Below are 26,545 nucleotides of genomic sequence, written 5' to 3'. Positions count from 1 at the left end.
GCTGGAGTCTTAGCCTACTGTGACACAGCACTGGCCCAATCACTTGTCTCTTGAGCACTTGAAATATGGCTGGTCTTGGGGGCTGGCGTGGTGGCATAGCGGGTAAAGCTGCCGCCTGCAATGCCGGTATCCCATATGGGTGCCGAGGTCAAGTCCCAGCTGCTTGGGCCCCTTCAGCCGCATGAGAAGACCCAGAGGAAGCTCCTGGCTCCTGGCTTCAGATCACAGCAGCTCCGGCTGTTGCAGCCAATTGAGGAGTGAATCAGCAGATGGAAGAATGGAAGGCCTCTCTCTCTGCCTCTCCTCTCCCTGTGTAACTCTGACTTCCAAGTAAGTAAATAAATCTTTTAAAAAAAAATAAATATGGCCATTCTGAATTAAGATGTGCTGTGCTGTAAATATAAAATACACAATGAAGTCAGCATTGTGGTACAGTGGGTTAAGCTGCCTCCTGCAATACTGACATCCCATATCAGAATAATGGCTTGAGTCCCGGCTACTCTGCTTCCAATCCTGCTCCCTGCTAGTGTGCCTGGGAAAACAGCAGATGATGGTTTTGTTTTGCAATCTGACAAAGTCTTATCAGAATAATATAATTCAAAGCATAAAATAAAATACACAGATTTATAAAGACAATTAAATCATAAAAAACATGCAATCTAAAAATAAATTTGTGATATGTCTTTCTATGTACTACTTTAATAACATTAAATAATAAGCTTTACTGGCTGATCTAATAACTTGTAATTTCAAAGCAGTGACAAATGCAAACATTATTTCAAAATGTGTACAATAATTGAAATGTGAAATGCAGCTATAATTTCTGAAGTGTGATATGTATCTGATTTTTATTGATAATAAAAGTACTGCTAGCACTACTATGTCCTATTATGAGCATGAAGACTGCTTAAAATCAGCTAGAGGTTAATAAAAATAAAATTGTTAATTTTTTCCTCATTGTAATTCACAGAATCCCTAATTTCTCTTTTTGAGGATCCCAGCTTAAGAATTTCTGTCCTGGGGCCGACATTGTGGTACAATGGGTAAAGCTGCCACCTGCAACTCTAGCAACCATACGTGTGCCACTTCAAGATTCAGCTGCTCCATTTCAGATCTAGCTCTCGGCTAATGCACCTGAGAAAGCAGCAGGGGGTAGCACAGGTGCCTGGGCCCTTGCATCCACGTGGGAGACCTGAAAGAAACTCTGGGCTCCTAACTTTGACCTATCCATTTGGGGAGTGAACAAGCAGATGGAAGATCTATCTCCCTCTTCTCCTGTCTCTCTGTGTTTCAAATAAATAAATCTTTAGGGGTCGGTGCCATGGCGCAGCAGGTTAATCCTCCCCCTGCAGTGCCGGCATCCCATATGGGTGCTGGTTCTAGTCCCAGCTGCTCCTCTTCCAATTCAGCTCTCTGCTATGGCCTGGGAAAGCAGTAAAAGATGGCCCAAGTGCTTGGGTCCCTGCACACATGTGGGAAACCGGGAAGAAGCACCTGGCTCCTGGCTTCAGATTGGCACAGCTCCAGCCGTTGTAGCCATTTGAGGAATGAACCAACGGAAGGAAGACCTTTCTCTCTGTCTCTCCCTCTCACTATCTGTAACTCTACCTCTCAAATAAATAAATAAAATCTTAAAAATAAATAAAAAAATAAATCTTAAAAAAAAAAAAGAATTTCTGTCCTTAAAGTACTGGCTGAGTAAATCAAACATCTTCAGGTCCTGAAAGCTGCAAAGCCAACTGTGTAGTCCTAGGTCTCTGGTCCCTTTGGGTTAAGAAAATGTATAGTTCTTATTATGAACCGAAGAGGACTTGGCTCCCCAAACCCAGACATTCAAACCCCACAATCTTATGTTACACATTGATGGAGAAAGGGCAGAGATTTGATTTGGGTCTGGTGGGAGGTCTTTTAGGTTTTGGGGGCATTTCTCGCCAGAGGTTATATAAGCCAGGGGTGCTCTTGTGTCTCTGCTTCCTGGCTCACCATGTGATCATTCCTCTGCACCTACCCCACCACTGGCAGCCTCCATCTGTTGCCACACCAATGAGGCCACCCCATCCTGAACTGTGAACTTCCAAACTGTAAACCAAAATTCACGTTTTCCTTCCCAGGAAGCTCCTCTCAGATTTTGTTAACATAATGAAGAGCTGACTCTTTCTACCTCATTTCTCTATATTTTTTTTTAATTTGCCTTTTTTTAAAAGATTGATTTATTTATCTGAAAGAGCTATACAGAGAGGAAGGGACAGAGGGAGAGAAATCGTCCATCCACTGGTTCACTCCCAAGATGGCTGCAAAGGCCAGCACTGGGCCAGCCAAAGCCAGGAGCTTCTTTCAGGTCTCCCACATGGGTGGCTTTTCAAAGGCCATTAGCAGGGAGCCGGATCCAAAGTGTAGCAGACAGGACATGAACAGGTGCCCAAATGGGATACACGGTCACAGGCGGAGGCTTTACTTGCTACGCCACAACACAGGCCCCTCTAGATTTTCTCACACTATCATCACTGAGCCAATGAAACAGCTGAAGAATGTCATGGTCTTTCTTGTCCTATTTCCCACACCTTTATTATTATGCGCAAATGACTCTAATGACCGCTGCAAAAATGAAAACCCTGTGGTGTTTTTCCCATCCCAATCACCTACATCAAGGTACTTAAGTCTCTTCTAGAATCTGAGTCTACTAGTGTCTCCTCTACATACACTCTTTGCCTACTAACAAATCATCTCAATAGTATTATATTTTTTCTACACCTATCAAAGAAAACTGAAGATCAGAAAAAATGAAATAATTTGTCCAAGATCTCACAGCAATAAAATTCTTTTTAAATAAAGATATCTGTGCCAATCATTCCTGTAGTAGGAATATCTGATAAGGCAGATACAGCCTTAGCTCTTAGAACATTTCACTCATCTCCATCTTGCTTTGTGATGGGTATATCTGGATATTAAGATGGCTTTAAAAAATTATTCAATACAACTTTGACCATCTAAATAAATAATTGAAAGAATCAGAATTAGTGATGTAAACCTAGAATTGAACCAACTATGATTGCCTGTTTTGAGAAAGTTGTCTTCCTTCCCTGAGCTAATTCCCTGTTTCTTTAATGAGAACACATACTTCAAAACATTTTGATCTAGTAACAGAGAACAGTGTGTTCTGCTAAGAGAAACTAATGACAACTGCAAAATATGTGTGACAGAACATATCTGATAGAAGAATGATTATCATGACACTAATACTAAAAGTAAAATACACATTTGGTTTTAAAATATGATTTTTAGAGTTTACAAACAATCAGCATTTACTTAACAAATACCACTTTGTCTTTGGTTGCATGTTAACTCAATATAAACAGATATAATTACTTCAATTATCATTTTAAAATTACTTTAACTGCTACTAAAAAACAAAAATAAGGCCATCACATATTCATTTCTTATTTTAATCGTCAATAACACTGCTCCTTTTATACACTGAAAAAATCATTTTTTATGCATTAAGCAATATATGCAACAGAGACAATGCTCAGTCACCGCTTTGTGCTCTCAGGGGGGATCACACACTGAAGAGACTAAAGAAATAAATGTTTCAGTTCTAAATATCTGTCACAGCAAGGTGTTCCAGCAGAACAAAGAAAGGAGCAATTGATTTCACTTAGGGAGACTACATGAGGTCCCCGACAGGATAGCATCAGACGTTAGCATGAAGGGAAGGAAAGCAAACTGTTTATATTTAACAACAATAATTTACAGCTGCTATTATATTCACAACCTCTGTATAAATTTTATTTCACTTAATTACCACAACAACCCTTTGGGAAGAGCATTTCACAATAAGAAACTAATGATGTAAAAAGATAAATAGCTAGCCAACGGTCACATAGCCTGTAAACAGAGGCGGCAGGAATGAGTCAAGGTCTTCGTAATCAGATATTCTTCACACTACACCAGGCTACCTAAGTTGAACTTTAAGAATAAGATGTAAAAAGAGAAAAAAAAAATGAAAGAATATAGCAGACGACAGAAACAGAAACATAATTCCTTCGGTATCTTCAAAAGGAAAAAAAACTACCATCCTTGGAATATATACATATGTAAAGACACACAGATATAATGGCATAGTAAAACAAGAAGAAACCAAGTAGTAGGCATTGGGCCTAGGAGTTAGGATGTCTGTTGGAACATTTGCATCTAATATCATGGTACCTACGTCAGCATCCCAGCTCCACTCCTGATTCCTGTTTTCTTTATTACCATCTCCTTTATAAGCACAACAAAAGAATAGTAATAAAGATTAAATATGAATTTGAAATGAATGTAAAAATTCAAACTTGTAGCGTTATTTGTGAGGAAATAAATTCTACCTCTGCATTGTGCTTAGTTGTTATTTCTAATTTTTCTTTCTTAGCCCGATGGAGTTTTTTTCTCAGATCAGCAATAATATCCAAATCTGTTTCATTTTTAATTGCTTGCTTGAGATCCAATGAGGCATTCTTTAACCTAAGAAATAATATAAAAATAAAATATAAATACATATAGCATAATTCACAGCAATTCTGGTATTTAATTTTTTTTAAGATTTATTTTATTTATTTGGAAGAGTTAGAGAGAGAGGTAGAGATGGAGAGAGAGGTCTTCCATCCACTGGTTCACTCCCCAGATGGCCACAATGGCCGGAGCAGTGCCAATCCAAAGGTAGGAGCCAGGAGCTTCTTCTGGGTCTCCCACATGGGTGCAGGGACCCAAAGACTTTAGCCATCGTCTACTGCTATCCCAAGCCATAGCAGAGAGCTGGATTGGAAGAGGAGCAGCTGGGATTAGAACCGGAGCCCAGATGGGATGCCAGTGCTTTAGGCCAGGGCTTTAACCCACTGCGCAACAGCGCCGGCCCCAGCACTTCTGGTATTTCTTATAATTTATTTTTCAAAAAACAGAGAGTATGGTACTTGACATAAAGATATTACATTCTAGGGGCCGGCGCTGTGCCACAGCGGGTAAAGCCGCCACCTGCAGTGCCGGCATCCCATATGGGCGCTGGTTCTAGTCCCGGCTGCTCCAATTCCAATCCAGCTCTCTGCTGTTGCCAGTGAAGGCAGTGAAAGATGGCCCAAGTCCTTGAGCCCCTGCACCCGCACTGGAGACCCGGAATAAGCTCCTGGCTTTGGATCAGCCCAGCTCCAGCCATTGAGGCCATCTAGTGAGTGAACCAGCAGATGGAAGATCTCTCTTTCTCTGCCTCTCTATAACCCTTTCAAATAAACAAATAAATCTTAAAAAAAAAGTGTAAGTCAAAGTATAGATTCTATATAGATTATAGATTCTTCTTTTAAAATGGCAGACTAAAGCACTGTATTCTGTCCCCCACCAAGAAACATTAAACTAACAGCAAACAGAATTTAGAGGTATATATCCATAAGGAGAACAGCACAGACGATGAGATCATGGCAATAAACAAGTGGAAGGGGGAAGGAAGGCAGACAGGTGGTAACTGATTTACCTAAAACAGTTAAATTCAAAACCAGTGGTAGGGAAAAGCAACCTAATTTACACCCCAGCCTCCAAAAAGCCCAGTGATTTGAAATGAGGGTGAGAGCAGAACAGAAAAACAGAACTGGTTAAAAATCTGCCAATAAAATAATTAGGTCCTCTGATCCTCTACATCACACACCACACGTCGGGGCACCTGGCTAGCCCCCAGTGTGGCAGGACACTAGGAAAGCCTTATTCTGTGCAGAGCATAAAACAAAACATCTCTGGGGGCAGGCACCACATGCTGTATCAGCATCCTGTATGGACACCAGCTCAGGTCCCAGCTGCTCCTCTTCCGGTCCAGCTCCCTGCTAATGCACCTGGGAAAGTAGTAAAAGACGGCCCAAGTACTTGGGCCCCTGAACCCATATGGGAGACCCAGAAGAAGCTCCCAACTCCTGGCTGCAGATCAGCTCCAGCTTTTGTGGTCATTTGGGTAGTGAACCTGCGGATGGAAGATTTCTCTGTTCCTTCTTCCCCATAAATAAATAAATCTTTAAATTAAAAAACAAAAATCAAAAGAATGGGAAAAAATATTTGCAAACTATGCAACAGATAAATATTAATAACCAGAATCTACAAAGAGATCAAGAAACTCCACAACAACAAAACAAAAAACCCACTTAAGAGATGGGCCAAGGACCTCAATAGACTTTTTTCAAAAGAGGAAATCCAAACGGCCAACAGACACATGAAAAAATGTTAAGGATCACTAGCCATCAGGGAAATGCAAATCAAAACCACAATGAGGTTTCACCCGGTTAAAATGGCTTACATATAGAAATCAACTAACAACAGATGCTGGTGAGGATGTGGGGAAAAAGGCACACTAACCCACTGCTGGTAGGAATGCAAACTGGTAAAGCCACTATGGAAGTCAGTCTGGAGATTCCTCAGAAACCTGAATATAACCCTACCACATGACCCAGCCATCCCACTCCTTGGAAGTTACCCAAAGGAAATTAAATTGGCAAATAAAAGAGCTGTCTGCACCTCAATGTTTATTGCAGCTCAATTCACAATAGCTAAGACATGGGATCAACCTAAATGCCCATGTACAGAAGACTGGATAAAGAAATTATGGGATATATACTCTATAGAATACAGCAATAAAAAAAATGAAACCCGGTCATTTGCAACAAAATGGAGGAATCTGGAAAATATCATGCTGAGTGAAATAAACCAGTCCCAAAAGGACAAATATCATATGTTCTCCTTGATCAGTGACAACTGAGCACCTAAAAGGAAAACTGTAGAAGTGAAATGGACACTATGAGAAACAATGACTTGATCAGCCCTGTCCTGACTGTCGAGGAACAACTTACTATTCTATTCCTTTTAATATTTTTTTGGTCTACTTAATACCATTGGTTGAACTCTTTAATTAACACACAATTATTCTTAGGTGTTTAAATTTTAACTGAAAAGTGATCCTTGTTAAATATAAGAGTAGAAATAAGACAGGGAGGAGATATACAGTTTGGCACTTGCTCACACGGACTTATCTCTAATGGTAGAGCTAGAAACGTGCCAGGAGATTCTAATTCAATCCCATCAAGGTGAAATGTATCAATGCCATCTTACTAGTCAAAGTGATTAGTTTCAGTTCATAATTGTTCATAATAATAGAGTCGAAGAGGTCACATAAACAAGACTATTTTCTGTTAATAATAACTGATAGAATTAAAAAGGAGAGAACAATCCAACCTGAGAAGCAGGATACACAGCAGACTCACAGAATGCAGATGTCCTAAACAGCACTCTGGCCCCAGAATCAGCCCTTAAGGCATTCGGATCTGAGCCCATGACAGTTTCTCAGGCATGGAAAGCCAAGACACTCTGAAAAAAAAAAAAAAATGAAAGATTTCTGTGAGTGAGATCCCAGTGGAAAGAATGGGCCATCAAAGAAGGAGGTACCTTTCTCTGAAGGGAGGAGAGAACTTCCACTTTGACTATGGCCTTGTCTAAATAAGATTCGAGTTTGTGAACTCAAGAGGCTTCCATAGCCTTGGCAGCTCATGACAAGAGCCTTGGGTGATTAATGACGTCATAAACAAGAGTGTCAATTGTTAAATCAACAACGGGAGTCACTGTGCACCTACTCCCCATGTAGGATCTCTGTCCTTAATGTGTTATACTATGCGAATTAACAGTAAAACTACTACTCAAACAGTACTTTATACTTTGTGTATCTGTGTAAGTGCAAACTTTTGAAATTTTTATTTAGTATATACAAGCTGATCTTCTGTATATAAAGATAATTGAAAATGAATTTTGATGTGAATGGGATGGGAGAGGGAGCGGGAGACGGGATGGTTGCGGGTGGGAGGGAGGTTATGGGGGGGAAAAGCTGCTATAATCCAATAGTTGTACTTTGGAAATTTATATTTATTAAATAAAAGTTAAAAAAAAAATCAAAAAAACAGGACCTCTGGATGGACATTTGATACAAATGAGCTATGTGTTCCATACTTAAAACAGGCTTGAGTAAAAAATTATATTATATTATGAGTGACAGTACTAGCTTTTTGTTTCAATTTTATTTATTTGAGAGACAGAGAGAGTTCCCATGTGCTGGTATACTTCATCTGTTTGGGGGAGGGGAGGAGGTCAGGAGCTGAAAACTCAATCCATGTGTATTGCAGAAACTCACATAATTGAACCATCACCCCTGGTACCTATAGTCTGCATTAGCAGGAAACTGTAATCAGGAGCTGATGCCGGCACTCAAACCCAGGCACTCTGATGTGGGACACAGGTTACTGTTAACCATTAAGCAAAACACCTGCAACCCTAGTCATTTAATACCACTTGTCTGCCAGAACAAAGTCAGCCAAGCAGAGATTAGAAGTCTCTTCATTGGAGAATCTAACCAGCCAGGTTAAAAAAAAAAAAAAAAAAAAAAAAAAAAACTCAAGATACTGTCACCAGGGGTTCTCCAGCAAAACAACTTAACCATATCCCCTACCGAACATGCCACAAACACAGTACCTCTAACGTTGAGAGTCAGTCACCTTTTTTTTAGCAGACAGACCAGGATCGCCAGAAACCTAGGCAATAAGGTAATTTACTGGGGGAAAGAACAGTCTTATCAATAAATGGGGCTAAAACAACAGACTATCCACATGCAAAATATTAATTTAGACTTTTACCTCACTACACACAAAACGTAACTTAAAATGGAGCACGGAGCTGGCATTTAGCATAGAGATTAAGACGCTGCTTGGAGCGTGTGTAACCCCTAACGGTGTGTCTCAGTTCAAGTCCTATTTCCATTTCCAATTCCAGTTTCCCATTCTTCTATGCTGGGATGTAGCAGGTGAGGGCTCAAGTAACAAAGTCTGGGCCACTCACATGTGAGAACTGAATTGAGTTCCAGGCTCCTGTTTTTTTATTATTATTATTATTTTAAGATGTTATTTATTTATTTGAAAGTCAGAGTTACACAGAGAGAAGAGAGGCAGAGAGAGAGAGGTCTTCCATCCGATAGTTTACTCCCCAATTGGCCGCAACGGTGCCAATCCGAAGCCAGGAGCCAGGAGCTTCCTTCAGGTCTCCCGCATGGGTGCAGGGGCCCAAGGACTTGGGGCCATCTTCTACTGCTTTCAGCCAGGACTAGAACCAGCGGCCATATGGTATGCCAGCCCTTCGGCCAAGGCGTTAACCAGCTGTGCCACAGCGCCAGCCCCAAGGCTCCTAGTTTTAGCCTGGCCCAGTCCTGGATATTGGGCATTTGGGGTTGAATCAGCAAATGGAAAAGCTCCCTGTGTCTTTATTTTTAAGCTTATTCCATATTTTAAGTGTTAAAATTTAACATTTTTTTTCAAAGATTTATTTATTTGAAAGTCAGAATTACACACAGAAAGTAGGAGAAGCAGAGAGAGGTCTTCCATCTGCTGGTTCACTCCCCAGTTGGCCACAATGGCCAGAGCTGCAACAATCTGAAGTCAGGAGCCAGGAGCTTCTTCCGGGTCTCCCACGCAGGTGCAGGGCCCAAGCACTTGGGCCATCTTCCACTGCTTTCCCAGGCCATAGCAGAGAGCTGGATTGGAAGTGGAGCAGACAGGTCTCAAACCAGCACCCACATGAGATGCCAGCACTGCAGGCGGCAGCTCCACCTGCTACGCCACAGCACTGGCCCCAAAATTTAATAATTTTTAACACTTTGCCACATTCACTTCATGTGTAGATATTATATTCATACATATATGTTAATTTTTCCTGAAAACAGAAATATTAATATCACAAAATGAGGGCTTCATGGCAATAATCATAATGTAGACAAAGGTATATTGTCACATACAAAGTATAATTCAGTGAAGCAATATTTATAAATATCTATCAAATGATATGACAGCCATCAAGCCATATCAGAAAGACAAATATCACATTTTCTCTTATTTGTGTCTGCCTTCTCTTTCTGTCTCCCTTTCAAATAATAAAATAAACCAAAAAAATGTTTTAAAATGCAGCACAGACTTGAACATAGACCTAACATTATAAAACTTCTAGAAGAAAACATAGAAATGTCTTCAGGACCTTATATTAATCAGACATTTCTTAGACATAAAACTGAAAGCACAATCCACATAGGAAAAGAACTGCTTAACTGGACTTCCTCAAAGTTAAAAACTTTTGTACTTCCATATACATTATTAAGAAAATAATGTGCCAAGCCATTGAATGGGAGGAAACATTTGTAAATCATAAACCCAATAACGGACTTAAACCCAAAATATGTAAAGACTTCTTAAAGCTCAATAACAAAAAAAAACCTCCTTTAAAAATAAGACAACAGGGGCAAGCATTGTGGCAGATCAAGTTAAGCCACTGCCTGGGACACCTGTGTCCCACATGGGAGTGCCAAGTTCAAGTCTTAGTTACTCCACACTTCCCCTCCAGCTTCCTGCAAATGTGCCTAGGAGGCATCAGATGATGGCCCAAATGCTTGAGTCCCTGCCACCCACAAGAGAGACGCTGATGGAGTTCTTGACTCCTGGTTGATGCAGTCAGCTGGGGAGTGAAACAGGTAATAGAAGAGCTCGCTCTCTCTCTCGCTCTTGCTCTCTCTCTCTCCCCACCCCCTTTTCTGTTGCTCTGCCTTTCAAATAAATAAAATTTTTAAACAAACAAAAAACTTGAATAGAAGTTTCATCGAAGAAGATATATGAATGGCCAAGAGGCATATGCAAGGGTGCTTTTCTTGATTAATCATTAAGAAAATTCAAATTAAAACCACAAAAGCATGGCCAGCGCCACAGCTCACTAGGCTAATCCTCCGCCTACGGCACCGGCACCCCGGGTTCTAGTCCCGGATGGGGTGCTGGATTCTGTCCCGGTTGCTCCTCTTCCAGTCCAGCTCTCTGCTGTGGCCCAGAAGTGCAGTGGAGAATGGCCCAGGTCCTTGGGCCCTGCACCTGCATGGGAGACCAGGAGGAAGCACCTGGCTCCTGGCTTCAGATGGGCTCAGCGCGCAGGCTGCAACACGCCAACCATAGCGGCCACTTGGGGGGGTGAACCCACAGAAAAGGAAGACCTTTCTCTCTGTCTCTCTCTCTAACTCTGCCTGTCAAACACACACACACACACACAAAAAAAAAACATACCACTTCATAGTCCCTACAATAGCTAAAATCAAAAGTCAGATATAATAACAAATGTGGGGCTGGCACTGTGGCGCAGTGGGCTAGGCCTCTGCCTGCAGTGCCAGTATCCTATATGGGTGCCAGCTCCTCTTCCAGTCCAGCTCTCTGTTATGGCCTGGAAGAGCAGTAAAAGATGGCCCACTCTCATTTAGGACATGAACCAGCAGATAGAAGACCTTTTTCTCTGTCTCCCTCTCTCTCTGTCTGCAACTCTCTGTCAAATAAATAAATAAAATCTTTTTAAAAAATGCTAACCAAGAAATAGAAATAAAACAGTCATATATTGCTGGTGAGAATGTAAAATGGTCCAGTCCTTTGAAACACAATTTGGCAGATTCTGAAAACCTTTAACATAAGTTTACAAGGGCTGGCGCTATGGTACAGTGAATTAAAGCCCAGACCTGCAGCACTGGCATCCCACAGGGGCACCAGTTGAATCCTGGCTGCTCCACTTCTGATCCAGCTCCCTGCTAATGTGCCTGGGAAAGCAGTGGAGGATGGCCCAAGTCCCTGGGCCCTTGCACTCACATGGGAGACCAGGAAGAAGCTCCTGGCTCCTGGCTTTGAATCAGCTCAGCTCCAGCTGTTGCAGCCACTTAGTGAAACAGTGGATGGAAGACCTCTCTGTCTCTCTCTGTGTCTTACCTCTCTCTGCAACTCCTTCTAATAAATAAAATAAATCTTGGCCGGCGCCGCAGCTCAATAGGCTAATCCTCCGCCTTGCGGCGCCAGCACACCAGGTTCTAGTCCCGGTCGGGGCGCCGGATTCTGTCCCGGTTGCCCCTCTTCCAGGCCAGCTCTCTGCTGTGGCCCGGGAGTGCAGTGGAGGATGGCCCAAGTGCTTGAGCCCTGCACCCCATGGGAGACCAGGAGAAGCACCTGGCTCCTGGCTTTGGATCAGCGCAGTGCGCCGGCCACAGCGGCCATTGGAGGGTGAACCAACAGCAAAGAAAGACCTTTCTCTCTGTCTCTCTCTCTCTCTCACTGTCCATTCTGCCTGTCAAAAATAAAATAAATAAATAAATCTATCTTAAAAAAAAAGTTTACCACATGATGCAGCAAGAACCTACCTGAAATATAAATATACATATCAACACAAAGACTTACATGCATATATTCAGAACAGCATTATTAATAGTAGCCAAAAAGTGGCAACAACTGGACAAGTAGACACCAACTGATGAATGGGAAAACAAAATATGGTATAACATACAATGGAATACTATTCATCAATAAAAAAACAATGTATGATATACACTGCGACATGATAAACCTCAAGAACATGCACAGTGAAAGAAGTCAGACACAAAAACTAAATATTGCATGATTTCATTTATATTATATGAGTTGTTCAAAAAAGGCAAATATGTAGAACAGAGAGTAGACTAGTGGTAAACAGAATTTAGACAGAGTTATCCAGTTTCTAAAATTATGAAGAGCAACTGAGCCATTAAAACTTATGATGAATATTGATATTTCCTACAAATTGAAAAATCAGAATAGTAAATACTGTTAAATATTATTTTAATTTTAAATATATACCTATATGATATAATGATATCTTCATTTTTAAAATTCTCAACAAACATTTACAGAAATATTGTCAATAGATAACTCTAAGTGGTAGGAAAAAAAGTAGTAGAATAAAAAAGTAGTTTTATTGTTTTGCTCTTTTGCATTTTTAATTAATCATTTATTTATTCGAGAGGCACAGACACAGAAAAAGACAGCCGGACAACACTCAGATCCTAGTTCATTTCCCAAATGCCTGCAGAAGCCAGGAGCCCAGAACTCAATCCTGGGTCTCCCACGAGTGGAATTGACAGCAGGCCAGGACTCAAACCCAGACACACCCAACTGGCAGCTTAACCAGTAGGCCACACACTCACCCCTCATATTTTCAAAATTTTTTAATGTGCCTATACATATATACATTTATTTTTATGTATGTATGAATGTGTACAAATAGAATATTGGAACAAGAAGGAAATCTGAAAATCCTTTATTCAGTAGTTTTTAAGGTGATGGCAGAAAACAAATTGATGATGCTTCATCTTGCCCCTTCCAACATTTGAAAAAACTAAGCAAAGAAAAAAGTTTATAATTTACTTATACCCTACCTTTCTGCAGAAAGGATTTAAAAATATCTTCCAAAAGAAGCGTAGGTACCATTTGTATAGCAAATCCCACTCAAAAGTACATGTTAGTCATGGTACTTGACACACCCACACATCCTTGCTGAAAAGGCAGTATAAATCAATCCTTCTCAAACTAAATGTGAGGAAAGGCTTTGTCCACCCCACCCCAACGATGCTCTTTAAAAAAAAAAAAAAAAGTAAAAACAGATTTTATTTATTTGATATGCAGAGTTACAGAGAGGGGGGAGACAAAGAGAAAGGTCTTCCATCTGCTGGTTCACTCCCAAAATAGCCACGACAGTCAGAGTTGAGCCATTCCGAAGCCAGGAGCTAGGAGCTTCTTCCAGATCTCCCATGCAGGTGCAGCAGCCCAAGCACCTAGGCCATCTTCCACTGCTTTCCCAGGCCATAAGCAGAGAGTTGGATCAGAAAAAGAGCAGCCAGGATACGAACGGGTGTCCATATGGGATGCTGCTACCTCAGGTAGAGGCTTAGCCTACTACACCACAGCGCCGGCCCCAGTGATGCTTCTTTAAAACATTTTTTAAATGGATTATTTTTAAAACAGATTACAGGGGCTGGCATTGAGGCATATAAAGTTAAGCCTCCACCTGTAGTGCCTGCAACCCATATCAGTACCAGTTCGAGTCTCAGCTGCTCCACTTCCAATCCAGCTCTCTGCTTAAGTCTTGGGAAAGCACTGGAAAATGACCCAAGTGCTTGGGGCACAGCACCTATGTGGGAGACCTGAAAGAAGCTCTTGGTTCCTGGCTTCAGTCTGGCTCAGACCCAGCCATTGCAGTCACTTGGGGAGTGAACCAACAGATTGAAGATCTCTCTCTTTTTCAAATAAATAAATAAATCTTATTTTAAACAATACATAGAACACAACCATAAATGTCTAATTTCTAGATTCAGCAGACAGAAAATTACTATTATATTATCATATAAACTTCTAAACATTTACTTTCAATTTCTATACTTATTTCTTTGTAAACCACACTTAGGAAACAATGCACTCTCCTCCTATCTGGTCCAATTTCACATTATGGACTCCAACTACAGAGAAGAATGAACTAAGGTAGGCACTTCACCCAAAGGCAGAAACCAATGGTACAAAAAAAGATGAGATGAGCAACAGCAATTAGATGCTTCCTCTTGAAAAGTAAACTGAGACACCAGTAAAGGAACAGCTCACAACAGAAGCTAGGAATTAGAGCCATGGCAATGAAGAAAGAAGGGGTAAAGTAGAGCCACAGAAGTATGCAGAAACAAAGTGAACAAACACAAATATGAATAAGCAGAAATACAAGGAAAAAATCCAGAACAGTACAAAAGAATAAGCAAGACTCTAGTGACAGGAGAAATTTCAGACTATGAACTTTTGTGGTCCAAGTTAAAAAGGAACAGGCTACAAGGTGGTCCAGGCTACAAGGTCAGCAGGAATCTCCTGAAGTTTCTAGATCCAGCGCCATCTTATGAGATATCATTCCTGCCCCTCCAGTCCCATGAAATTTCTACTTCCCATGAATATTCTTTTTTTTTTTTTTTTTTTTGACAGACAGAGTAGACAGTGAGAGAGAGAGAGAGAGAGACAGAAAGAAAGGTCTTCCTTTCATCCCCCAATGTCCACTGCAGCTGGCGCGCTGTGGCTGGCACACCACGCTGATCCAAAGCCAGGAGCCAGGTGCTTCACCTGGTCTCCCATGCAGGTACAAGGCCCAAGGACCTGGGCCATCCTCCACTGCACTCCCGGGCCACAGCAGAGAGCTGGACTGGAAGAGGAGCAACCAGGACAGAATCCGGTGCCCCGACCGGGACTAGAACCTGGAGTGTCGGCGTCGCAGGCGGAGGATTAGCCTATTGAGCCGTGGCGCTGGCCTCCCATGAATATTCTTAAAATTAGCCCCACTGTGAGAGCTGGAAGAAGGTCCTGCCTCCTGGCTTTGGACTGGCCCAGCTCCGGCCCTTGGTGGTCACTTGGAGAGTGAACCAGCAGATAGAAGATCTTTTTCTCTCTCTTTGCCTCTGCCTCTATAACTCTGCCTTTAAAATAAATAATAAACCTTTAAAAAAAAATTAGTCCCACTAATCACTTAATTCTCCCTGGTCCTTGCAAACAAAAACATTTTTTAACTAAAGGAAAAGAATAGAGGATTACCTTTGGGTATCACCAGTGGGATTACTCGAAGTGTTTAAATTCATGATAATTCTTCTAGCTCTTTCAAAAACCCCACTGTTACTTAATTATAAACTTCTTTATTGATGATCAAAATTGTCCAAGATGTCTGTGAGTCTCAGGTTAGATGGACAGAACTCTGTTAAGAGAGTAAAAAATACAACAGCAATTATATGATTGAATTCTGAGAGAATGTGATTGACCTATTTGTATTTTTAAAATTATAACAAATACATAGTTCTAAAATGCTATAGGAGCCAGCACTGCAGAGCAGTGGGCTAAGCCACTGCTTGTGACACCAGCATCCTATATTGGAGTGCCAATTCAAGTCCAGGCACCTCTGCTTCTGATTCAGCTTCCCACTAATGCACCTGGGAAGACAGCAGACAATGGTCCAAGTGCTTGGGCTCCAGCCACCCACATGGGAGATCCAAATGAAGTTCCAACCTCCTGGTTTTGGCCTGGCCCACCACTGGCCATTGCAGCCATCTGGAGAGTGAATCAGAGATTGGAAAATCTGTTTTTCCCTTTCTCTGTCACTCTGCCGTTCAAATAAATAAATAAATCATTAAATAAATAAATGATAATAAGGCTTTCTTTCAAAAAGCATTAGAGGAGCAGTCATTTAACCTAGCAGTTAAGATATTAGTTAGGACACCAATTCTCACATCACAGTACCCAGGTTCAATTCCAGGCTCTAGCTCCTCACTCCAGCTTCCTGCTAATACAGACCCTGAGAAGCAGCAGTGATGGCTCACACAATGAAGTCCCTGCCGCCCACACGGAACACTGGGATTGAGTTCCAAGCTCCTGTTTGCACCTGGCCCAGCACCAGCCACTGCAGGCATTTGGGGAGTGAACCAGTGGATGCGAGCACTTGTACTTGCTCTTGCTTGTGCTGGCACCCTCTCTTATTTTTCCCCTCTCAAATTTTTTAGAAAGGATTAGAAATAAAAAGGACAAAATATTAAAATGATGTTGCTTCTTGTAAGAACAAGGTAATGATTGAAGAATTTGATTATTTTAATTTCTCAGATGAAAATATTACCATAAGATAGTCACCAGGAGTGGGCACTTAGCATAACAGTTAAGACACTTGTTGGAGCACCTGAGTTCAATATCAGGTTCCAGCTCCTGACTCTAGCTTCCTTCCTGGAGGCAGCAGTGATGATCAAGTAACTGAGTTCCTATAGCCCACGTGGGAGAACTGGTTTGAATTCCTGACTCCTAGATTCAGCCAACTCTACCTCTAGCCATTACAGGCACGTGGGAAGTGAGCAAGCACATGAGGGTTCGTCTGTTTCTGTCTCTTAAAAAAAAAAATTAAAAGATGCTTCTTAAATTTGAAAAAGGAATATGTATGCTATCTCCAGGGCATAGCATTCAGTATGAAACAAAGTAAAATCAGGAATATTTTTAGATTTATCAGTGAGAGTTTAATTTATTTATTTGAAAGCTAGAATCTATTGATTCACTCCCCAAATAGCCACAATGTCTGGGCTGGGCCAACACAAAGCCAGGAGCCTGGAACTCCATCTGGGTCTCCCATGTGGGTGGCAGAGGCTCAAACACTCAGGATATTCTCTGCTGCTATCCCAGGCCCATTAGCAGGGAGCTAGATCAGAACTGGAGCAGCCAGGACCAGCACCCATATGGGATGCTGCTATCACCGTGCCAAAACACTGGCCCTAAACCCCATGCTAATTTTCAATCTGTTACTTACTACAAACCAAAAGACCATGGCAAAGGAGATGGGATGCTGGCCTTGAACAAGCTTGAAAATGTTCATGAAAAGTTAAAAAAGAAAAAAAAGTTGAGTAACACAAAGATATCCATACAATTGGAAAACAGGTTTTCATACCAGCTCTTATGTGTATTTTATCAAGTCTCTTTTTCTGTAATTTAATTCTCTACTAATTTAAATGAGAAATTTTGCAAAAATCCTATCTAAAGCACCTATATACAGAAATCAACACCAAGAGCAGTATTTAACCCCCCTCTCCCTCTATAAGCCAGCACTGTAGCATAGTGGGTTAAACCGCTGGCATCCCATATGGGCACTGGTTCAAGTCCTGGCTGCTCCACTTCCAATCCAGCTCCCTGCTAATGACCTGTGAAGGCAGTACCCAAGTACTTGGGCCCCTGCATCCACATGGGAGACCCAAAGGAAGCTCCTGGCTCCTGGTTTCAGATCGGCTCAGCTCTGGCCATTGTGGCCATATGGGGAGTGAACCAGCAGATGGAAGATTCATTCTCTCTCTCTCCCCCGCCCCCCCGCCCAACTCTGCCTTTCAAATAAGTTAATTAATTAAAAAAACAATTAAGAGGCCAAATAGTTACAAAACTTGCCCAGGAGTAATCAAGCTGTCTATAGAGAAAAGCAAAGAGAAACAATAAGGCTGACAGAAACCCCAAGAGTCAACAAATATTTAATACAAGCCAATTTGAGAGCAGCAGATGAATGTGGGAGAGACCTGCTCATTCCAGGACTGAAACAGGTGAATAACATTAATGGGCTGGTACAGAAGCTGCCCTGTCAAGGCCCCCTTCCTGGACAGAGGCCCAAACTAAAGAAACTGCTAGGAACAAGATCAAAATTGAGAATAGGAAAAATAATGACAAAATTGGAGATGGCCCAGACCAAAATGGAGGAGGAAACAGCATTAGATCTCAGAAAAAAGTCCCCAGAGGCGGCACTGTGGCATAGCAGGTAAAGCCTCCACCTGAGGTGCCAGCATCCTATATGGGCTCAAGCTCAAGTCCAGGCAGCTCCACTTCCAATCCAGCTCCCTGCTTGTAGCCTGGAAAAGCAGTAGAATATGGCCCAAGCGCTTGGGTCCCTGCACCCATGTGAGAGACCAGAAGAAGCTCCTGGTTCCAGGCTTAGGATTAGCCCAGCTCTAGCAGTTACAGCCATTTGGAGAGTGAACCAGCAGGTGGAAGACCTGTCTCTCTCTCTGTCTCTCCCTCTCTCTGTTACTCTGCCTCTCAAATAAATAAATAAATCTTTAAAAAAAAAAAAAAAGTCCCCAGAGTCTTTCACACACAAAAAAACAATTTAACACAGGATTAAATTAAGTTAGAAAAGGTTTACTCAATCATGCCTCATTCACAAAGTTCATACAAACTAATCATCAAAAAAAAAAAAAAAAAAAAAAACAGAAAAGTAATGGGGTCAAAACCCACATAAAGTTAATACAGGAAAAAAAGAGTGTGGGACATAAAAGAATCCTAGAAATGAAAAGTATGCCCCTGAAACAGAGGAAAATTATAACTCACTGTTTCATAATGAACCAAAAGACACTTTTAAAATGGTTTAAGATATGAAAGAACATGAATCAGAACTAGAAAAACTCAGGGATGAGGTTAACAGTTAAAGTCTTAAAAAAGACACAGTAATGGGGCAGGCAGTGTGGCACAGCGGGTTAACACCCTGGCCTGAAGCACTGGCATACCATATGGGTACCGGTTCAAGACCCAGCTGTTCCACTTCTAATCCAGGTCTCTACTATGGCCTGGGAAAGCAGTAGAAGATGGCCCAAGTCCTTGGGCCCCTGCACCCACATAGGAGACCCAGAAGAGGCTCCTGGCTCCTGGGTTCGGATCAGCGCAGCTCCGTCTGTTGTGGCCAACTGGGGTGTGAACCATCGGATGGAAGACCTCTCTCTCTCTCTGCCTCTCCTCTTTCTGTGTAACTCAGACTTTCAAATAAATAAATAAATCTTTAAAAAAAAAAAAAAAAAAGACATAGGGCCGGCGCCGCGGCTCACTAGGCTAATCCTCCACCTTGCGGCGCCGGCACACCGGGTTCTAGTCCCAGTCGGGGCACCAGATTCTGTCCCAGTTGCCCCTCTTCCAGGCCAGCTCTCTGCTGTGGCCAGGGAGTGCAGTGGAGGATGGCCCAAGTGCTTGGGCCCTGCACCCCATGGGAGACCAGGAGAAGTACCTGGCTCCTGGCTCCTGCCATCAGATCAGCACAGTGCGCCGGCCGCAGTGCGCCGGCCGCGGCAGCCATTGAGGGGTGAACCAACGGCAAAGGAAGACCTTTCTCTCTGTCTCTCTCTCTCACTGTCCACTCTGCCTGTCAAAAAATAAAAAAATAAACAAATTAAAAAAATTTTTAAAAATTATAGCAAATGAAACAGAAAAATATTAAATAAAACCTGAAGAAAGAGATCAAAAGGACTGAAGATAAAATACTAAAGACAAGCAAAGAATAGCCAACATGAGGCTAACAGAGGTCCCTGAATAAGAGCATCAAAGCAAACAAATGGAATAAACAATAAAAACTGTAATTCAAGAAAACATTTTGATGGCCGGCGCCGCAGCTCCTCCGCCTTGCGGCGCCGGCACACCGGGTTCTAGTCCCGGTCGGGGCGCCGGATTCTGTCCCGGTTGCCCCTCTTCCAGGCCAGCCCTCTGCTGTGGCCAGGGAGTGCAGCGGAGGATGGCCCAGGTGCTTGGGCCCTGCACCCCATGGGAGACCAGGAAAAGCACCTGGCTCCTGGCTCCTGCCATCGGATCAGCGCGGTGCGCCGGCTGCAGCGCGCTGGCCGCGGCGGCCATTGGAGGATGAACCAACGGCAAAGGAAGACCTTTCTCTCTGTCTCTCTCTCTCACTGTCCACTCTGCCTGTCAAAAAAAAAATAAAAAAATAAAAAAAAGAAAACATTTTGAAACACAACAGCGTACATTTTAAAAAAAGGACCTGAGAATTTGATCCAGCAAAATCAACAGCAATAACTTTAAAGAAAATTTGTACTCAAATGTTCATAACAGCCAAAAAGTGAAAATGATCTAAATATCTATCAACTAATCAATGGATAAATTAGGGGGAATATGATTCAGTCGTATAAAAGGAATGAAGTAGTGATACATGCCACATAGATAAACCTTGAAAACATTGTACTAAGTGAAAGAAGCCAGACACAAAAAGCCTAGATAGGGAAAGAGTTTGTCATAGTAGTTAAGCCACCACACTGGATACCCATATCCCATGTGGGAGTTCCTGGGCTAAAGTTCCAGCTCCACTCCTGATTCCAGCTTCTTGCTAATGCACACCCTAACAAGCAGCAGGTGATGGCTCAAGTGGTTGGTTCCATGCCACCTACAAGGAAGATGCAGATTGTATTTCTGGTTCCCAGGCATTTGAGGAATGAACAAATGGATGGGTTTGTTCATTCTTTCTTTCCCTCTCTCTGCAAAAGAAAATAAATGAAACCAGAATATCTTACTTTAAAGTCACATGTAAGTACCACTCAATAATATGAAATTCCCAAAAAGGCAAATTTATGAAAACAAAAAGTAGGTTCACAGTTGCCAGAAGGTGAGAGAGAAGTTGGCTCTTACTGTTAATAGGTACAAATTTTGTTTTTAGAGGTGATGCAAATGTTCCTGAATTAGACAAGCATTACAGTTGTACAATGTAGTGAATATACTAAAACATCTAACTGTGTACTTTTTTTTTTTTTCGACAGGCAGAGTTAGACAGTGAGAGAGAGAGAGAGACAGAAAGGTCTTCCTTCCATTGGTACACCTCCCAAATGGTCACTACGGCTGGCGCGCTGTGCCGATCCGAAGCCAGGAGCCAGGTGCTTCCTCCTGGTCTCCCATGAAGGTGCAGGGCCCAAGGACCTGGACCATCCTCCACTGCCTTCCTGGACCACAGCAGAGAGCTGAACTGGAAGAGGAGCAACCGGAACAGAATCCAGCACCCCAATCAAGACTAGAACCTGGGGTGCTGGAGCCACAGTCAGAGGATTAGCCTAGTGAGCCACGGCGCCGGTCTAACTGTATAGTTTAAAATGGTAAATTTTATGCTATGTGAATTGTATCTCAAATTTTAAAACTCAACATATGGGGCCAGCGCTGTGGTGCAGTAGGTTAATGCCCTGGCCTGAAGCGCTGGCATCCCATATCGGCGCCAGTTCGAGACCCAGCTGCTCCTCTTCCAATCCAGCTCTCTACTATGGCCTGGGAAAGCAGTAAAAGATGGCCCAAGTCCTTGGGCCCCTGCACCTGCATGGAAGACCCAGAAGAAGCTCCTGGCTCCTGGATTTGGATCGGTGCAGCTCCAGCCGTTGCGGCCATCTGGGGGGTGAACCAATGGATGGAAGACCTCTCTCTCTCTCTGCCTCTCTGCTCTCTGTGTAACTCTGACTTTCGAATAAATAAATAAAATCTTAAAAAAAAAAATTCAACATAAACAAATCCTACCTAAAGCCTCCCTTAGAGGCCAGCGTTGTGGCACAGAAGGTTAAGCTGTCGCTTGTAATGCTGGCATCCCATAGGAATGCCCATTCAAGTCCTGACTGCTCTGCTTCCAATTCAACTCTCTGCTAATTAGCCTGGGAAAGCAGTAAAGATGGCCCAAAATTGGGCCAATGCTAACCATGTGGGAGCCTCCTGACTTCAGCCTGCCCCAGCCCCTGGTATTTGGGGCCATTAGGGGAGTGACCCTGTAGATGGAGGATCTCTCTGTCGCTAACTCCACATTTCAAAAAATTAATCTTTTTTTTTTTTTATTTGACAGAGTTACAGACAGTGAGAGAGAGAGAAACAGAGATAAAGGTCTTCCTTTCATTGGTTCACTCCCCAAGTGGCTGCAACAGCAGGAACTGCACCGGTCCGAAGCCAGGAGCCAGGTGCTTCTTCCTGGTCTCCCATGCAGGTGCAGGGGCCCAAGTACTTGGGCCATCCTCCACTGCCCTCCCGGGCCACAGTAGATCGCTGGACTGGAAGAGGAGCAACCAGGACTAGAACCCGGCGCCCATATGGGATGCCGGCGCTGCAGCCAGAGGATTAACCAAGTGAGCCACGGCGCCGGCCCCGTAATTAAATAAATCTTTAAAAAAATAAAACGGGGGGGCCAGCATTGCAACATAGCAGGTACAGCCACAGCATGCAACACTGGCATCCTATATGAGTAGTGGTGGTCTGATAAAGCAGCAGCAGATGGCCCACGTGCTTGGGGCCTGCCACCCACATGGAAAACCTGGATGAAACTCATGGCTTCAACCTTGCCCAGCCCTGGCTATTACGGCCATTTGCGGAGAGAATGAGTAGATGAAAGCTCGCTCTCTCTCTCTCTATTTCCTTTTAACTCTGACTTACAAATAAATAAATAAGTAAACTCTTGGTGGATACCCAAGAATATGCTTTCTAAAAAAAATAAGAAATTGAGTCTTAAATACATTTAGTCATTTACCAAAAGTCACATTTGTAGAAAGTGACAGAGTCTGGATTGACACCCAAGTTGACTGACTCCAGAGCTTGCCATGTACCTCGTTACTGGCCTTCAAGACAAGGCTCACCCCAGCTAGGGAGCATCAAAGACCTCACTTCTCAGGGAAGCACTTCTGCTCCCTGCTGCTGATTTCTCAGACACAGCCCATTCATCCCCATGTCCCAACAGCAAATCAGGGTCTTCTGGACACAAGATAACTTGGATCTTCAGTGGACACTCAATCTGGATGGGAACTTTTTCACAGGCTTGGGACAAAAACCAAGCCATTCAGTAGCTGCGGTGGACAAAGGCAAAGTTTAAAATCAGCTTTTTATGTTGATGGATTTTTTTCATTTAAACTTCTCCATTTCTTTTTCTTTTTTTTTTTTTTTTAACAGGCAGAGTGGACAGTGAGAGAGAGAGACAGAGAGAAAGGTCTTCCTTTTTTTGCCGTTTGTTCACCCTCCAATGGCCTCTGCGGCCGGTGCATCGCGCTGATCCGATGGCAGGATCCAGGTGCTTTTCCTGGTCTCCCATGGGGTGCAGGGCCCAAGTCCTCCACTGCACTCCTGGGTCATAGCAGAGAGCTGGCCTGGAAGGGGGGCAACCGGGACAGAATCCGGCACCCTGACCGGGACTAGAACCCAGTGTGCCGGCGCCTCTAGGTGGAGGATTAGCCTAGTGAGCCACGGCGCCGGCCTAAACTTCTCCATTTCTGAGTTGGGAATATTCTTACCATTCCTACTAAAATAGATAATGGGATATTACATGCATATTTCTTCAATAAGAAGCTCTTTAAAAAAAAAAATAGATAGTAGGGCAATTCAGGCCACGAAACCAAGGATCTGGACATCTTGAGAGGAAGTACTAGCCAGAAGACAATTCTGCTTTAAGAGTTCGGAGCCACAGCTGGTACAACATTTTCCTACCTCATATTTGAGTCCTTCAGTCTGCATCCAAAATGTGCTCATCTCTCAGTATGTCTGCACAGATGGGAGGAAAAGGGACGGACAAGTGGATGGAAAATAAGAACTACTATTACTGAGCACTTACTATGGGCCACATGCTGAGCTGAGCATCCCTGATCTCTTTAATCCTTCCAATAAACCTAGAAGACTACTGTGCACAGCTTACAAATGAGAAAACAGGCATTTTGTAAACGCTGAGTAACTGAAGACACTCAGGGGGAAAATCAGAATTCCAGCCCCTACACGGCTGACTCCAAAATCTATCCTTTCACTAGGTACTGCTGTCTTCATTAGTAATCGCACAGGTGTTGGGAGTCTGTCAGTCCTTATATGTTTCACCTTCACTGGGGGATGTGTGAGTCTCTCATCAAAGCAAGATCAACACAAAGAGGCTCAGACAATCAAAAAATGTCAGAAGTAAATGAAACTTCAGGATCCAAGCCAATACGCTTATCTTAAGCTTAAGGCTACCTGATGTGCCTGAGATCCAAATATAAAACACCATTCCTTCACCTCTCCTCTTAGCAGGTTTGTTTTCCTCTGCCCTTCGTGGAAACCCATGTTCCTTTCCAGCTTACCACTGTTTTGTTGCACTGTTAGGACAAGTGACAAAAAGGTAGGTTCTTTTCTTCAAAGTTATGAGAACTATAAAACCCTGATGGGTAATGGAATAAAGTACCAACTCTTTCTAATAAATAAATGCTATTGTAATAACATAGAAACGAACGAATGTGTATTTCCCTGGTATAATTATCATAACGGAGTAAACATTCAAAAGGAGGCGCCACTTGTGCAGAGAATTTACAGCTCTGGGAAAACTCGAAGCTGACTTTTCCAAGTCTCTCAGAGTACAAGCTGCAGAAGACAGTCTAGCACAACTCTAGTTACCAAACATTTAGGGCGTCTAGCATTAAAAAGAGGAGGAGAAAAACGTGGCCTTTGTCCTCGGAGGGATTACTAATTCTAGGGGGGGTTGGGGGGAACCACAGGCTGAAGTTGTAAACCCAAGAAGCTCCAAGTCCGGGCCGTCTGGTCCCCAGCCTGACCTCAGTGCACTGCGGCTGCGTCTCAGCCTCGGATGCTGCAGCATCCTCGCCCAGCTGGGTGGAGACACTGTGCCCGGGACGCTGGCGGTATGTCCCCGCTGGCGACCCTAACAGCCCTAAGCTAACTCGAGGACTCCCACAGCCCTCCCTGCAGCCCCTACACCGCTCCGCTCCAAATCTCTTCTCCCCAACTCGTTCTCCTCGAAGTCTCCACACCCTTCGGTTACCTCAGGGGTCTCGCCTGGTCCAGACCGCACACCCAAGCTGCCTAGGGGCAGCTTCAACCCTCGGGGGCAGGAGGGAGTCCGGGCAGCCCTCGCGTATCAGGGGTAGGAGCAAAAACTCTGGAACCCGACGGACTCTAGGACCCGGGGAGGAGGAACGAACAGCACTGGGGGACTGGAGGGGACTTGCCTCTAGGAGGCGAAGTTTACAACCGCCACTTCCGGGGGATGGGCAGAAGCGGCGGCTGCCGTCTCAGACCTTCGCAGACTTTCACAGGCGTCGCCGGCCCCGCCCCGACCCCGCCCCAAGCCCGCCCCGCTCCCACCGGCCCCAGCCTTCCCCTTTCCTCCCGCAGCCCTCACCCCCGCGTCTCCGAGATACGTACTCAAAGTACGCCGGGCTCCGATTGGCGGAGCCCGCCCGCGAAGCTGCGCGCCCTCGCTGGGGGGCCGAGCCAACGCATGCGCCGTCTCTGGGACGCGGCGCGCTCGCGGTCGAGCGCGCGCATGCGCGCTGCCGCTCCAGACGTCCCGCCTCCCCGTGCGAACCTGAGGCTGGCTTTGCGTCTCAGGGTGGTCTCAGCGTGAGGTCCTCAGGTTGCTGGCGCAGAATCCCCAGAGGCTACTGGAAAAGCAGATTTTAACTACTTCTCCCTGCTTACTGAGTAAAAATCTGAGAAGCCAGACCCTGCATTTTGTGAACTAAATGCTGCGCTGATTCTTAGGGTCAGCGCAACCTTCCCGGTCTGTGGGCTAGTGCCAGAGCCCAGAGGGAAATTCTTGGATTTGGCTTCTGCACCAGTGGCTGTTCCCCTGCGTCTGAACGGCTCTCGGCCGTTTGTCTCCTCCTCCCGTTCCCATAGTAAACCGGGCAGGAAGAATGCGTGTCGGTGCATTAATGCCGTCGCAGTGCATGTAAACATTGCATAACGAAGTACAAGGCCTTGGAGCCAGGCGCGCTCCGTCTCCACCGCTCCCCCATCCCTGTTACTCGCGCGCGCGTGCGCCTCCCTCTTGTTGATAATTTATAGTACGGTTTCTGCCGGTAGCTGCTCCACAATCTGCTGCCGCCTCAGGGAGGTTGGGAAACCGAATCCTTTTGTTCCTTGGCTTTGGAAAGCCTAGTCCCCAAAGATCAATGCAAATTGGAGAGATTTTGATTAAGGATTTTATCTTCATTACCACCTCCGCGCAAAAAGGTGTTCGGTACCAAAAAATAAATAAAAATGTAAAAACAAGCCTTTTGTGCTAGACTCCTCCCGTGTCGATTGTAATCAACCTGAAACCAGGTGTAGCGGCTATCTTCTGTCTCCCTCAGAGGAGCCAACGGTCAGAAAGGCAAATATAAATTGGGATTAAAACCGCCGTGATTCTTTCAGCACTGAAACCTTAATTGGTTAGAGTTTATTCGGTTCGATTAAAAAAGGAGGCCAGTCCCCACTTCCAAATACTTTAGCCAGAAAAAGATAATTGCTTCAAAGGAAAGAGCTTATGGAAAGGAAAAACAGCCCACTTAACATTTAGAACTGAAATGGAAAATGACAACAGACTAATGAGATTAGAGCTTGTGATTTTACAAGCTTTGACTGAT

The 26,545-nt window shown here is 43.7% G+C and overlaps 1 protein-coding gene across 6 annotated transcripts in view; it reads right to left on the bottom strand.

The window, feature by feature from the left end:
- The window catches only part of CCDC171 (coiled-coil domain containing 171), a 394,098-nt gene extending 368,619 nt beyond the window's left edge, over nucleotides 1–25,479 (bottom strand). For 2 of the 6 annotated variants that reach the window (XM_070052470.2, XM_089317369.1), the window contains exons 1-3: nucleotides 24,958–25,250; nucleotides 15,474–15,630; nucleotides 4,365–4,500 (exon numbers count right to left, since the gene is read on the bottom strand). In XM_070052470.2, the coding sequence (XP_069908571.2) occupies nucleotides 4,365–4,500; nucleotides 15,474–15,517 (180 nt within the window). In that variant the 5' untranslated portion in view covers nucleotides 15,518–15,630; nucleotides 24,958–25,250. Of the gene's footprint in view, nucleotides 1–4,364; nucleotides 4,501–15,473; nucleotides 15,631–23,645; nucleotides 23,700–24,957; nucleotides 25,257–25,340 lie in introns of those variants that run through there. The other 4 variants (XM_089317359.1, XM_089317363.1, XM_089317367.1 and 1 more) reach the window with 4 other exon arrangements.
- Between the last annotated feature and the right edge of the window lie 1,066 nt (nucleotides 25,480–26,545).

Source organism: Oryctolagus cuniculus, chromosome 1 (genome assembly GCF_051225735.1).
Source record: "Oryctolagus cuniculus isolate XC-2025 breed Fujian yellow rabbit chromosome 1, ASM5122573v1, whole genome shotgun sequence".
NCBI classification, from domain to species: Eukaryota; Metazoa; Chordata; class Mammalia; order Lagomorpha; family Leporidae; genus Oryctolagus; species Oryctolagus cuniculus.
Note: the sequence above shows the minus strand (reverse complement) of the source record. Positions and strands in the feature narration are given on the sequence as shown.